At 40.0% G+C, this 15,760-nt stretch overlaps 1 protein-coding gene across 6 annotated transcripts in view; it reads left to right on the top strand.

Annotated features, from left to right (window-relative positions):
- The window catches only part of LOC116848991, a 201,010-nt gene that overhangs the window by 27,182 nt on the left and 158,068 nt on the right, over positions 1–15,760 (top strand). For all 6 annotated transcript variants that reach the window (XR_004379046.1, XR_004379045.1, XM_032825697.1 and 3 more), the window contains exons 3-4: positions 6,384–6,489; positions 8,155–8,233. Coding sequence is in view for 4 of the 6 variants with exons in the window: in XM_032825697.1 (XP_032681588.1) it covers positions 6,384–6,489; positions 8,155–8,233 (185 nt within the window). In the remaining 2 variants the exon portion in view is untranslated. The remainder of the gene's footprint in view (positions 1–6,383; positions 6,490–8,154; positions 8,234–15,760) is intronic.

The raw sequence follows: 15,760 nt of genomic DNA, 5'->3' as shown, positions 1-15,760 counted from the left end.
ACACACACACACACACACACACACACACACACACACACACACACACACACACACACACACACACACACACACACACACACACACGCACACACACACACGCGCGCGCGCGCGCACACACACACACACACACACACACACACACACACACACGCGTACACGCAGCTACCTGACGTCTGCTGAATAAATCATAATGAGAACAGAATATCAGTAATTGTCCGGACTCATTCATAAATTATCCGCTATCCGGCCGCAGCGAGAATGGCTGGTATCGGCAAGTTTTCGCGCGCGACATCGTCTATCAGATAAGCATAATAAACGCCGATGCCAACGTGTACGATGAATGGCGGGGCTAGGGACTCGCGCGCTGAACATGCAATCTAACGCTCGCCGGTATTCGCGATACGGTATCTCGCGGGAGTTCTACTTTCGTCAGCTTTTGTCGCGCTCCGCTGCGCGCACCGCGCTGCGCTGACATATTCCAATTAGATGATCGCGTTTCCCACACCACGAGCGTTACCTTCTATCTGTAGTGTACCGTGGCGGCTCCTGTCCCTTCCCATTTTTTTTCTTCTCTTGTTCTTCTCCGGAACGAAGCGGAGGCGGCGGAGGATATCATTAAAAATAACGAGGTGCGACCGACACTCGTAAGGCACGACATAACGCGACGCCAAGGTGATCGAGCTGATGATGTAATCAAGACATTTGGCGGCATAGCCTGTTTCGTAGATGTGTACAAACGCTAATTCGAAATTGCTGATCGCCGATATCGACGTGCGGCAGACATTTCGCGTGCAAACCAGCCGATTTGAATGCATCTGCAAGCTGCGTTTGCAAAAGGAAGTAGCCGTGTGCGCGTTCTCTCTTTCTCTCTCTCTCTCTCTTGCCCTTTCTCTCCCTCTTTCTCTCTCGTTTGCTCGCTGGCTCGTAAATCGTGCATAGCGCATTTCATTTGAAATCGAAACGCTACGCAGACGTGCGGTTAGTCTGCATCGAAACGAACGCCCTTTGAAATCTACGTATGCATGTATGTATGTATGTGTGTGTATGAGTGTACCGCATCGCCTATAAATTACGCTCGCACGTTCGTTCGCAGTTGTCCAGCGGACAAACGCCTAGGAACAGCCGCGATAATTCTCCGCGTCGGTAGAACTTCCGAAACTGCGTTCATACTCGCGAGTGTTGGACGCGTGCCGGCCGCTTCGTTAGATCTGCATAAGCGTGAAACGCAAAAGACTATTTGTGATTGTGACTGTGTGTGTTTTAAGTGGGAGCTTTCGCGCGAGCTCGCTACGGAAACCACGCAAATTGGGAAACGATAAAAATTACAGAGGTATCACAGAGGGCAGACAAAAAGAAAAGGGGCAAGCAATTCAGTGTAGTGGTATGCGACTTTTCTATCCGAGAGTTGTTGTACGGAGCTGGGGATGTTCAAATATACAAGAAGGGCATGGAAGTAAAACAAGCCAGTGCGAAAAGTAACGATAGATCAGAATTTTTCTTGACGATTTCACGTTCGAAAGCCGCAGAGACGTTCTTCTCGTCTCGTGAAACGTTCGGAATTTTGACGAACGACACGAGCAGCGCGGAAAAACAAGGAATTTCGAATGATTCCGTCGAGAAACCGGAAAATCCCACGGAGAATTCGCGGAATGCGAAAAATAGAGAGGCGCAGGACGACATGCACTCGAAGTAACATAGCAAATTCAAGACGCCGAGGAGGAGTTTACTTCTCCTATCTCTTCCTCTCTCTTCCTCTTTCCTTTTCCCGAAAACACAGCGGAATATATTGATCAGTATGTGCCCTCAATATTCAGTTGCGCACATATTTAAATTAATCCTTTTAATTATACATTTTATTTCTCGGTGAAGTTTCTTTAAATTTAGCATATGATCAAATTTAGATATGGATTTCGCTGATTACAAATTTCAAATAAAAAACCTGCAATTCGAAATGGCAGATCTAGTATGGCGATCATAAATTTACGAAATTAGTAATCTTGCTTTTATCCGAAAATAACGAAATTTACTCGATATGAAAGAGATATTTGCATTTTTGACAAGAAAAATGCAGTACATATATTACTTACAGTACTTCAATAGTTTATTGCAAAAAATATGGTTTACAAAAAATGTTTCGATGCGTCGATTCTTAATAATTAGCCCTAAAATAATTTTTGTCTGGAAAATATGCCTTTTTTATTTTTATTTGCTTTTATTTAATTTTAACAATTAAATATTCAAATTATTTTTTACTTATTTTTAATTTCTTATGCTTATGAGAGAAAGAGTGTGTATATAGTAACAATATCAATTAAGTCTCTATCATTAAGTTAATTAAAATCACTAAAAGTGCAGAAAAAATAGATAAGATACTAACGTCTGTCTCATTATGGTTCAAAAGATTAAGCTCGGCGAATTTTCGCGAGTTTTGAAGAAGTCTCTTTAAGCGAGTCACGGACGCTAAATGATTCATTGAAATAATAAAAGGAAAATCAGCCGGACAGAACAATCATGCTTCTCCACGAGAGGCATGTGAAATTCGCGGTTTGTCCGATACACGAAGAGCTAACTGCCGATGCGACTGATGTATTGTGGTCGACGCGACTCGGTAAAACTCGACTGCCGACCGCAAATTTGAAGTGAGATCATTACACCGGGCCAGGCTAATCGGTTGGATGCTCTATTTGCGTAGTTCGGTTTTCCTAATTTAGCCCGAACCAATACGAGAGCCTCCGCGCTCCGCACACTCCGCGTTCACTTTCGCAACGTCACATGCACGTTTCGCGAGCGCGGCCGCGCGTGGCAGAGAAAAACTTTTCCGGTGTTTTGTCCGTCGAGGAATTTTAAAGAACGTGAGAGGACGTTCCGGCTTATGACGAGAATTTGCCCTTCGTCGTGAATTTATAGCAGAAGTAACAAGTTTAACAGTTTGGACGATTACGTGACGCAGATTTCTTCGATTGCTACGGATTATATCGCGATTAACCGTCTCTCCCTCTTTCTTTCTTTTTCTTTGAATCACAAATGTTTCCGTCGAGAAACACAATACGGAGTTATCTTTTTTCAGCAGAAATTAGTTTCGATGCTGGAAATATCGATGTCAACGCGTGTGTGCGTATGAGGAAGAGAGAGAGAATGTGTGTGTGTGTGTGTGTTGTATCGAAGGGGTCAGACATCGGGGGTGATATCGATCGGGTCAATATGCGTAATCTAATCGCGCGATGAAGCACGCCCGTGAACGCTACATTTTGTACGCGCGCGCGCGGCTGTATATTACGAATTAGAATAATTTAATAACGGGCTCGGCCAAGCGTCGTGTAGAAATTCGTTAAGCGAACAAAACGCCACCGCCGCTATCGCCATGTGTGTGCCTCCATCACGTTTGCAATAAAATATTCAAATGCCCAAGCGGGCTTCTATCGGAGAGGGGGCCCGCGATTGATCGTCCATCGAAAGCACGAAAATAGTAGATACGCGAATGTTGGGACGTCCGATCGATGCCCGAGCTGTACTACTAGAGATCTCGAGGGCACTCGGCCGGGAGCCGTTGCCGCTTTGATACGTTTGCCGACTGGCGTTATCATGTTGGACTCACTTACCGAGTCGCCGATTGCTTCACTTAATGCTTCCTGAATTCGTCTTTTATTGACTGCTTCGACTCGCGCATACGCGGATTGGATTCCAGTCGAATAAAAAAAGACCGTCTTGATGATGCTGCTGAGATGATTTCTCACGGGTATGATCGAAGTACGAGATTTGGGTTCTGAGTATTCGATTCTTAAAAATATTAGTTCAAAATTAAATGTCAGTTTCAGCTCTGTTCTAACAATGTGTGTGTTCTAAAATTGATGTGGGTTGAGTAGAGTCTATGTTGAAACCTAAATTTAAACTGCTATTGAAAAATAACGGCCCTTAGGTCGATATTCGTAGACGGATTTTATAATTAAGGTCGACTTAAGTTCATTCTCAAATACTCAATTATTTCATTGGCTACGAAGTATTTAAAGGTGAACTTAAGACAATCTTAAATATAAAATCAGACTATGAATACACTGAGAAAAAACACTTGAAGATCTATTTGTGAGATATAATGTGCATTTTCGTGAAATAAAGTTTATTTCACGTTTGAGATACAATTTTCCTTTCTGTGCGTGAAAGAAATTTTTGTCCCGCAAATAAATTTTTAAGTATTTCTTTCTCAGCGTCCAGTGTGAGCGAGAAACATATCTAAAAAATACAAAAAAAATTTATTCAGTGAGTACATCGAAAAAAAATACTTCAAAATTAATTTCTGGAATATAAAGTTTATTTTAGCGAAATAAAGTTTCTTTTTCCGGTAAACAAACTCTATATCTCATAAATAAATTTCAAAGTATTATTTTCTGAATAGATATATTTACTTAAATTTGAATTTTTTTATTTAACTAGAATAAACGATTGCTCTCTCATGAAAAGCCGAGGTTTTAAGGAAACATATATTTTCTCTCATTTGAGAAATATTCATATTAATTTGAGTAAATATATGTTATTAGTATACTGAGAAGAAACACTTAAAAATTTATTTGTGGGATATAAAACTTATTTATGTGAAATTAAGTTTATTTCTGCTAATTAAAAATTTTCTCTGAAATTACATTTATTTCTGCGAAATAAACTTTTATCTCACAAATAAATTTTTAAGTACCTTTTTCTCAGTATAACCACCGCATAAACACTTTTTATTTCTTAGATATTTTTTCTCTCAATATACCAGCTTTAAAATCAACGGTCTTCGCCTTCTTTTTTACTATTTCGACGCCGCAAGCTGTCGCTAATTTCGCGTTACGCAATCTTGAATGGTCGTAATCGATGTTCGAATTAATAGAGAAATGGCATTTCCGGCGATCGCAGAAATTCGAGATGCGGTCGATCGATTTCCACGTGACACATTACCGACGCACTTGCCGAGAACGAGCCGGAGCGCGACTTCGTTAACTACGAGGAACTTCCCGTGAGCGCAGCTATAATTAAATCCCGATAATTAACGATCTTCATTAATCAACGATTTTATAATTGTATCCATGGCGAGACGGTGCGCCACTATTCCGCGCCACTATTGCAACACCTTCATTATACTAATGGATGGATCCTTCGACCCTCCGTAAACGTTGGGATGACTTATTTCGGCGAATACGTCACTACGACTATGCGCGCCTCCGAAAACGCTTTCTGCCCGCCAAGATTCCTGAGTGTAACGCGAGCACGCCGTCTTGTATTCTATGACTCGTCATATTCGCAAGCAAATGAAGCGCTCGTGCGATAATCAAGCACGAAAGCCTTAACGCTATTAACGGCCGTTATTTTTAGTCGACCATGACTCACAGGATTGCGAGAAAAGTCGGTCTCGAATTTCCGCGTGTGAGGGCGTAAGCACGATTTCTACGAAGGGACTATTTATATACGTGTGTTTGAGCGCTATTACGTATACAGAAGGAATTTTGTAATAAGAATCACATTATATGATTTTGTGAACGAGGAAAATAAACTGACATTCTGTAATTCGCTATCCTTTCATTTCACATGTGCTACTTGTACTTTAGGAACTGAAATGTGTTACTGACTCTTTCTGTACATTTTATTTCTCGGTAAAGTTTCTTCAAATTTTACATGTGAGAAATTTAAGGATTTTTTGAAACATTTGCTATGTTTAGCAAATTTTACTGATTTTACTGAATTTCTAGCAAAATTTACTGATCCTCCTAAATCCTCCTGAATTTACTGATATGATCCTCCAAGATACTTACTGGCATATTTTATACCTGCTACTACTAAAAGTATAATAAAACTGAAAAGAGAGAATTATATAATAATTATATGAAAGAGAACTACAATATTCTTTCCGTGTACGTGTGATGTAATACGCTATAGTCATCGGGCTCTTGTTATTTACTTTCAATTACCGCGGACGGTGCAGGTATTCTTTTAGATGATGGGGCACAAATTGACGCCGCACTTTCGCCACTTTGACCATTCTTGCCGAACGCGTCACAGTATACGGATGCTTGGGGACCTTCGCCGCGGAGGTGACCATTAATCTTCGTTGCGTACCTCCGTCCGAGTTATTTCGGCTAAACGGCGACACAATAAAACGGACTGTGGCGTGTGCGCCAACCAGGAGGACGAATCCTCCAGTAATAAGAGATCGGGAGCTTCGATTGATCAAAACTCAATGATTAATCGTCCCGGCCTTTCCGCCGATAAGAGCAACTTCGCGATCGGACGCGATCGTGACTAATATCTCCCGGAATTACAGTATTACTGATTGTTCTTTCATCGTCGATTGTGCATTTCTAGAGCCCCTCGTGATTTTCCGTCGTTTGCTGATTACACTTGGCTTGTTCCAGATGCAACAGAAATATGAAAGCGCACTGGCAAAATATGTACGTTGCATATTTCGAACGATCCTCGCTAAAGCCGCCGCGTATATATCAGAAAAGCGTGGTACACAAGGTAGGAATCTTTAATACACGGAGAGAAAATTTTATGGTAAAATTTACTATAGGACTTTGTAACCGAGGAACAGACCGACATTTTGCGATAGTTTTTTTTTTCGCTTGATATGTGCTATTTATATTTTAGTGACTGAAATGTACTATTAAACAATTCTATTTTTAGCGAAATTTACTATGTTACTTGATAGGATAGACCTTACTCTGACTTTATTTGATGGATACCAACATCATATTCTTTCAAATCTAAATTCTTTTATTTAAATAGAATGAATAATTGTTTTCATAAAAAGACTAAGGTTTTTTAAGATTTTAAAAACATGTACATAACGTTAATATAAAATATATTTATATATTTATATAAAATATAAAATATATATAATTTAATGTATATTATATATTTAAAATATATTAAAATATAGTTTTATTTTTATATAAAATTCAATCTATTATCATTATATTCAATATCATTTATTAGATGTATTTTATAAAACAGATTTTCAAAAAATATATATAAAATATACATATAAAATATATATATTCTTTTTTATTTAAAACGTACATTATATTAGTATAAGTAAATATGCTGTTAGTGTATCCACTAAATAAAAATTTATTAATTTTTTATATATTTTTCTCTCAGTATACGATCTGCCGAGTCAGTTGCGTAAATTATTTACTCGTCGCGTTTTCTTCGGCGAATTTCCGATGCATGTTTAGAAACCGTTACGTCGCGCTTTACTTTGCCGCAGCAATCAATTGTCGTGCTCTTGGTAGAAGCGATTAATATCTAGGAAGCTGTAATTTCCTGTAAATCTATTTAACATGAATCTTAGCTGGCAAACAGTCAAACATCTCTCTCTCTCTCTTTCTCTCTCTCTCTCTCTCTCTCTTCTCTGTCTCCCTTGCACGGCTCTGATACGATTGTCTAGAGGATATTGCACGCGATAATTCAATGCCTGATATTTGCGACGCGGCTTCTCTCTGAAACATTCCGAACGGAAGCGCGGGACAGAAGTTCAATATGTAGAGAAAAATTTCTCTTTATCTTGAATCTTCGCGGAAACGTCAATATCGCGATATCACGCGGGATAATAAGGCATATTTTCCAATTCATATTTATATAATCTCTCCTTGATACGTGCGCGATTTGTTTGGAACATATAATCGCGTACACGCGCGACTTCCACAAGAAAAATCTTTATCGATAAAAGGCTCGTGTGTTTCGCTACTTATCGAAATGCGAACGGGTTCCCGTTAACCAGCTGTACCGCGCGTCAGTTGAAGCTTAATTGCGCAAACGAGATGGACATTTGCTGGCCGTTCAGCGCGGCCAGCTTTCGCGAAGTGCGTTCAATGGCGTCTGAAATGAAAGGCGCGTTAATCAGCTGGCCAACGATGCTTGCGACATTCGAAGCTGTCGTTCAATCGGTACTAAAACCCGAGTCCGACCGTGCCCGCGCCGTTAAATTCGTTTGTTCCTATTAATCTTCTTCTCTTTCTCTCATTCTCTCTTCCCACGCCGCAAGATTTATAAGCTTTGCTCGTATATATATCATATATTATATTTATATTTCTCAAATTATATATTTCTTTTTAATTCAAATTATATCTTGAAATTATATTTTCCACAGAAATTATTGATTTATCTCAACGATCTTTTTAGAAATCACGAGAGGCAGGCAGATGTCGTCGAACGTCGTTGTGTCATCGTTCCACCAGCGTGATTGTTCCCCGCAAGAAAGGTTAGTGATTTCTTGCAAATTCGATAGATCGAACGGTGTTTTACGCCGGCAAGTAGCTCAGAGCTCTCGGAGCTCGTAAATTTCGGTTAATTGCCTGGCTGGGGCTGACTATTCGTAGACGCTCCAAGTGGGCGAAAAGCAAGAGAAAAACGTGCTTTGGACACGAGCGGACACCAAGCAGGATGAGAGGGAGAAAGAGAGGAAAAGAGAGCGAGAGAGATCAGGAAGCGAGACCGAGCGAGTAGCCGCGTTGCGACTTTGCGTGCGACGGGAGCAGCCCTTAAAATCCCTCAGGATCCTCTCCTCGTTAAGGATTTGGTGGTATAAATGGGCCGGACTAAAAATATCTTCTGTAAGCTCTTTCCTGCGCGCCTTCGCGTTTCCACGTCCCCACGAAATTTTCCCGTCGTGTTAGCTTTTATCGCACCGGCTTATCTCTCGGAGAGTCAACAGAGATCGATCGTTTCCCTTGGATTTTTTAATTAATTTTTCGTGCGCCGCGATTCTCCCTCTTCGTGCTCCGCGACTGCCTTCCTCTCTTTCCCTGCGGTCGGGATTCGAAGGGATTCGCGACCGGAATGTTTAAAACATTTCATCCGCGGCGCCATTGTGCGTTTCTCACAATTGCGAGGAGCGAATGAGAGATCGTCCGGATTCAGCATCGCTGATTTCGGGAGATCGCGCTGCCAGACGCGCAGGAGAGATGCATCCGAGATATACGCGCTTATTTGTTATCGGTACGTCGCGTTCATTTATCTCGCGCGAGGCGAGAATAGAAGGCCGCGCATTGTCCCGGGATCGCCGGGCAAGAATGACTTTAATTGATTCCTTAAATTGCGCCGCGCACTCTCACGTCGACGGTCCGGGACGAAACGTGCCGTGCAGAAGGTGAATTTGAATAGACAGTATGTCGACGGTGATGCGGGGAGAGGCGAGGTGGAAGGAAAGAATGAAAGGTTACGAGAATTGCGGGCGGGACGGGTGGGGGAAAAACAGAAATGGGTTCAGCAGTTAATATCGGGCTGAATAGGCGAGCAATCGGTATGAACCGAAGCGGAATGACCTTATTGCCGGACCCGAACCTATTCCGCTATCGAGTCTTTTTTCGCGTTTCACTCTGCCGTTCGGCGGAGTCAAATTTAGCCGCCATTCAGATTATTTGTACCTATAATGCATTCATTTATCTCACTAACACCGTCTCTATCTTGGACACGCTCGAAAAACTTCATTCTGAAAGAAAGAAGCGAAGAAACTCATTCGTTCTTTCTTTTCCCTTCTTCTCTCCTTCTGTCTCTCTCTCTCTCTCTCTCTCTCTCTCTCTCTCTCTCTCTCTCTCTACTTCTCTTATCTTTCCCGGAACACGTTGATTTAAGTGTGTCCACTGCAGCTTTCCCTCTTTCACCTTACCGTGGCTACCGGGGTACCTACGTTCTGCATGATCCACGTGAATTTTCGAGCGGGCAACGAATTTTATGACCGGATTAAATTCGTTATTCATATACGAAACGTTCGGGCGGAATAGCGGCATAAATCATACCCTCCTCGCGCGTTCCGAGGAATAAAAAGATTCGCGGCTGTACCTTTAATGTAAAGTCCGGCCAGCCGCTCACTGACGGCTGCAGCGCTTTTTCGCGGTCCCACAACCAGCGAGATCCCCCGTATTTTCACGTCACGTCGCAATAATTATGCGCGAGAGACGATACGCGCGGGAGAGAGCGTGTGCTTTTTTCCATTTTGGCCGATCCCCTCGTGCCGCCGTTATTCCGGCGACTGCACTCGCGCGGCCACGATATTGACACATTAGTCGCGTATCGCGACACGAACGTGTCGCAGATTAAATTGATGTCGCGCACGATATATCGTCGTTCCCGGCTGTTACTACGACGAGGTGCGACGGTCGTCCCTACGGCACACGGATCGCGATATTCCCCGGTATAACGGGCGTGGTAAGAAATATCGACAATGCGCCCAGTAATTGCCTCTCAATGCGATTGCGTGAATGCGTAATAAGCCGAATTACGTCAGAGAATGTCGCGCCGTGTCGCGAGAGAGACGCTCTTCGATCGACAATGCCGATCCCGCGCGGTATTCATTCGATCTCCTTCGGACGAAATTGGCAGATGAGACTCAGTTTTTACTCTCTTTAATTCTCTGATCAGTGAGAAAAAGTCTCATAATAGTTAGCAAATGCATTTGGTTGAGCGTTTCAGTGCATAAATGTCTATTAATTAGTAGGAGTAGTAAATTAGTAATTAGCATCAAGTATGTTAATAGTTACTACACACAGTCGTTTGATAATAATTACAAAGTAACCAGTAAAATTCTTCATTTAGTTTAACTAATTAATAAATAATGCCAAATAATTTGGTTCCTCTATAATTACTAAATAGTTTGACAACATTATCAAAATATTTCGTGATTCCGTATATTTTTGTCACACAATATGATAAACATTACTAAACAATATGATTTTATTTGACAAATTGTTTAGTGATACGTAAGTTGATAATAGTCTCCAAGTCTTAGGGAGAATTCACAGCTAGGAAAGCAGAAGTCAATCAGAACTTACACCGGTGGTTAGGTCCTACCAACGCGAGTTTTGATTGCCTTTTAGCTTCCTGCTTTTCTGCCAAAGTGTAAGTTTTCTCTTAGGCTTGTATTAGCAATTGTCATCTGAAACCCATATGAGATACACACATTTTTATTTAGAGTTGGAGATCCAAGTTTTTCAATTGAATTATAATGTATGTAACATTTACATCTGTATAATCGCGTGATTTAATTGAAAAACTTTCATCCAACTCTATGTTTAAATCAGAGTATCTTGCTTGAGATGAGTTTCAAGTAATAACTATCAATACGCGTTTTAGCAACAGACATCAAGTCTTGCTACACGGAAAAAAGGTTTAGTTGAATTAACCAAATATTTGGTCGAATATGAACGACCCAGAAATTCCAATTGAAGTAACCCGAATTCTGTTTAAGTTAACAAGATCTTTGGTTTACTTAAACAGAATTCGGGTTACTTCAATCGGAATTTCTGGATCGTTTATATTCGACCAGATATTTGGTTAATTCAACCAAACCTTTTTTTCCGTGTAAGGTTTATTGTTGATACCTGATAAATTATTCGTTTATATTCACGCACACGTTTAGTTGACACTATTTCACCGAAATATCCAACAGCTATTATCCAGAGGCTTTTGATGATTACCATCAAACCTTCTCTTCAGTGACCAATTTCGCGCGAGCGAATGCGCTCTTTTCTCTTTTCGCAAACAAATCCGGTCTCGCGCTCTCATGGGCTCTTTAAAAGCGGTAGCTTTAATCCCGCGATGCGCACATTGTGACATTTGTGCCGTCGACGTCCGAGTGCCGCACGAATAATTAATGAATTATTATTTACGCGATCACGTGTATTATTACAATAATTACATCGTCCAATTATTCCGTCCCACACACGCGCGCGCGCGCGAGACATTTCGGCGGATTTATGATCGGAGATTAAATGCATTAATTATACAGCTTATTGCCGATATTATTGTATTCGCCATTGCGTTGAATCATTAAGAATGAATTTGTTGAGAATACGGCGGGATAAGCTGCGCATTATCGACAGATAGAGAAACGGAGCATGGACGGGAGCGGATAATCACGTCCTTCGGCCTCGATCTCAATTCCATCGGTTATTAACAGATCGTAGCGCGATAGCGCTGTAACCCCGCTATGCGACTGCTACGCTTTAACCTTATCCTCATTATCCGTCGTATTACCATAATCGATAATGATCCCCGCCGAATAAGCCATCGCGCGGAGGCGAGCGATTTTTCTTGCTTCTTCGGGACTCATCGATCCCTCCGCCGCGCTGGAATAGCGACTTCGAATTGAATGAAAGCTGTTACATATTCATCCGTGGTAGCTACGCTCTTTGAGGCCGACACACAAGAACTCCTCGGATAATTTCGCTTGTCAATAAGCACCGTGACTTTCTTCTTTCTTTCTTTTGCACAGATCTGCTCTGTGCGCTATAAGAATCTCGACCACATGTGCGCCGAGATACACGCTGAAGAAAAGATTTGGATAATAACCATTGAAGCTGGATAATATCCCAGGAATAGAAATGTAACCAACCGGCCTGAATAAAAAAAGTAGCTGGCTAGCGCAAGCTAAATCTTCTAGCTCGTTACTAATTCGTTACTAGTTGATTATTCACTAAAATATAGCATTGGGTTTGCTGTCTGATCGTGTTGTCTAGCCACTACATATCAAATACGATAGAGAGTAGAGTATTGGCTATTCTAAGAGATATAATTTAACTACTATATCACTAATAGCATTTTAAAATTAGGTAGCAACTCAAAATTGAGCTTACGTTAATTTTATATAAAAATCTCGAAAAAGCATAACTAAGCGTAACATTACTAACAAAAACATATGGTTTTTTATAATTTTACAACTGTAATTTTGTTTTTTAATCATGAGCTAACTGATTTATCTAGCCACTAGGAGAAGTGAGTGTTATATAGTGATGTTATACATATTTATTATTTCATGGTTAAATATCGACGGGGCTCAATTTTTACTAGGGCAGTTATCACACGGAAAAAAAGGTTTGGTTGAATTAACCAAATATCTGGTCGAATATGAACGATCTAGAAATTCCGATTGAAATAATCCGAATTTTGTTTGTCAATCAAAAATCTTGTTAACTTAAACAGAATTCGGGTTACTTCAATCGGAATTTCTGAGTCGTTCATATTCGACCAGATATTTGGTTAATTCAATCAAACCTTTTTTCCGTGCAGATATTTTGGTGAAATAGTTTTAAATAAATATATGTAAGTGAGAATATAATCAAATAATTTAAGTATTAACAAATAATCTCAGCAAAGTTTGATATCTGTTGCTAAGACTTGGTGACTTATCATCAAATTATGTGAAATAATTTGTAAAATAAGATAATTTTTTTAATAATATTTGGCACATTATGCGATAAATATGCGAAATTACTAATATCTTAGTAATAGTTAAATTATTTAGCAATTATTTCCAAATTAGTTGGTATTATTTCCAAATTAGTTGGTATTATTTCCAAATTAGTTGGTATTATTTGCCAAATAATTAGTTCAAGTAAATGAAGAATTTATTTTAATTATTTCGCAATTATTATCAGATGATAAGTATTACCATATTTTACTAATCTATCCTATCTCGAACAAATGCATCTGTTATCTATTGCAAGACTTCTTTCCAATGCACGCGAACCCAAAGGTGTAGCGGATGACACATCCGCGAAGAGGAATACTTCGCGTTTCCGAGGAGATAAAAGATTTTGATGTAAATCGGAATGTGTGAAACAGGCGAAACGCACTACTCTTTTCGACACGATTTTGCAGTCACGTTTGATATCCGTCGCATTGTGTGTTAGTACAGAACATTAATATTTATTAACGTTTCGTTATACGTTGCGAAATACTCATATAAAATCATTCTGGAGCGCTGACTTCGCTGACAATTTTCGTTTTGCAATTTTCCTTCTTTCGAAAACGATATTTTCGGCTCATGGAATACGGTACTCCTTCAGTGAGTCATGAAGCGTTTTATTATCTTTTAGATCTCTCACGGACTCTCACGCGCCAAGACGCTACCCTAGGAAATTTTACACTCCCGTTAAATGCAAAGTTCCGCGTATACAAGGATCCCTACGTGTCGGAAAGCATTTACAACGTCTACAAACGTACACCAGGGTTCTTGTTAAAAAAAACTACGTGGAGCATTTTTTCTCTTTCTCTCTCTTCCTCCCTCGAAATGTATGTTTCTCGAATACAAGCGTCCGCGAGACACTGTGCAGCATTATCGACGCGGAATACTCGAGCATCGAGCATCTCATATCCGCTGCTCCTTATTTATGACCCACCATAAATCTTCGTGTGTTCAGCCACGCGCGAATGCGATGCACGACTAATGCCGCTCCTCGAGAGAGAGAAAGAGAGAGAGTCCCGTCATCGCAGGCACGTTTAGATCCGCATGCTCGACCATCACTAAGGTTTTACTACTGCGAAATCCGACTGATGTATGCGTGCGCGATATCTGAGGACACGTGCGGGTTGTAACAGAGACGCGGCTGCAATTTCTCCTCGGAGTTCCTCGAAACACGCATAAGTAAAAGCCTAAGTAGCTAGCAAATTGAACAACACAGCCGATTATTCTTTTTATAGTCAACAAACAATTAACTGTAATTGGCCAGTTTTCTTGGCCATAATTTATATTAATTATGTTTATATGATTATTAACTCATGATTATAGTTACAATATTGATTTATGATTATAGTTACAGATACACCAGACATTTTTTTTCAGTGTATGGTATAACGAAAGTGCGATTAAGGCGGCCCGTTAATGCCTATGGTAGAATGTAGTTCACATGTGTCATTCACGTGCAATGACAGAACTCACGCTGACAAACGCATTGGCGGTCGGGTCAACGACCGCAGCAATAGGATAGTGTTGTTCATGCTGGAACAACTTTCCCCGCAGACAATATTTACGTGTCGCGAGATTTATGTTGTTCGCGCGCATGTCCCGTCAGTATTAAAAAGATTAATTGCAAACTGATTTTCATTTGCAACAAAAATGACGACCGACATTCCGCAAATGCAAGAACGAAATCCCGCGAACTTGGATTTAGAAATGCGGGAAGACAGGATTTCAGAGTTATTAGATAAACGGCTACATCTGCAAACGCGTTACGAAGCGGTATTCAGTTTTAACGTCTTCGTCGCACGCTCGCGCTTATTTCTCGCAGATGCACCGTCTCAAATTTCCTTTTACTCCGAGGAGCGGAGATAATCTCCTTGAGGCAATCCCGCCGTTTTCCACGAGGTGAATCTTTTTAAATTAACCTGAGATATATAATTGTGCGGGATCTCTTTAGTGATTTTTTTTTAACAGTCAGCGTTTGTAACTCTTTAGAGTTCGCGACATATTATCGCGCGGCAAATTATTGTTTTTCTCTTAATACTGCGGTACAATAGTCGCATCGTGTGATAAATCCTTCGTTTAGAAATCGGAAAAATTATAAATTGGCCGATGCTTTGTATAACGCGGACGAAATTATTTCGTTCATTGTCTGTCTCGTTTATTTTACACAGGGAGAAAATATTGTAGTAAAAATTGCGTTAAAAATATTTTTCTTTTTGTAATGTTTTTTCATAAACCTGGAATATATTAAAGTTATAGTATTAATTAAATAATACGTTTGACGAGTAAGCAATAAATTTGAATTTTTACCTTTATATTAAACCTTTATATAAGAATTACCTTTATTATCATTTATCAATATCATTTTATATTATCAATTATTAATATTCAATATATATTATCAATTATCATTTTACCTTTATATAAGATTTAAAAAAAACATTCAAATAATTACAATAATTTTGTAACAAAAAGTCGAACGTGTATAACATCTTTAAACAAATAACAATTTTGGTCGTAATTTTCTGTATATGGTTCTACATTATA

This window comes from Odontomachus brunneus, unplaced genomic scaffold (genome assembly GCF_010583005.1).
Source record: "Odontomachus brunneus isolate Ranch 3 - 2012 unplaced genomic scaffold, Obru_v1 Obru_scaffold_103, whole genome shotgun sequence".
In the NCBI taxonomy this organism is placed as follows: domain Eukaryota; kingdom Metazoa; phylum Arthropoda; class Insecta; order Hymenoptera; family Formicidae; genus Odontomachus; species Odontomachus brunneus.
This window is presented reverse-complemented; position numbering and strand designations above follow the sequence as displayed.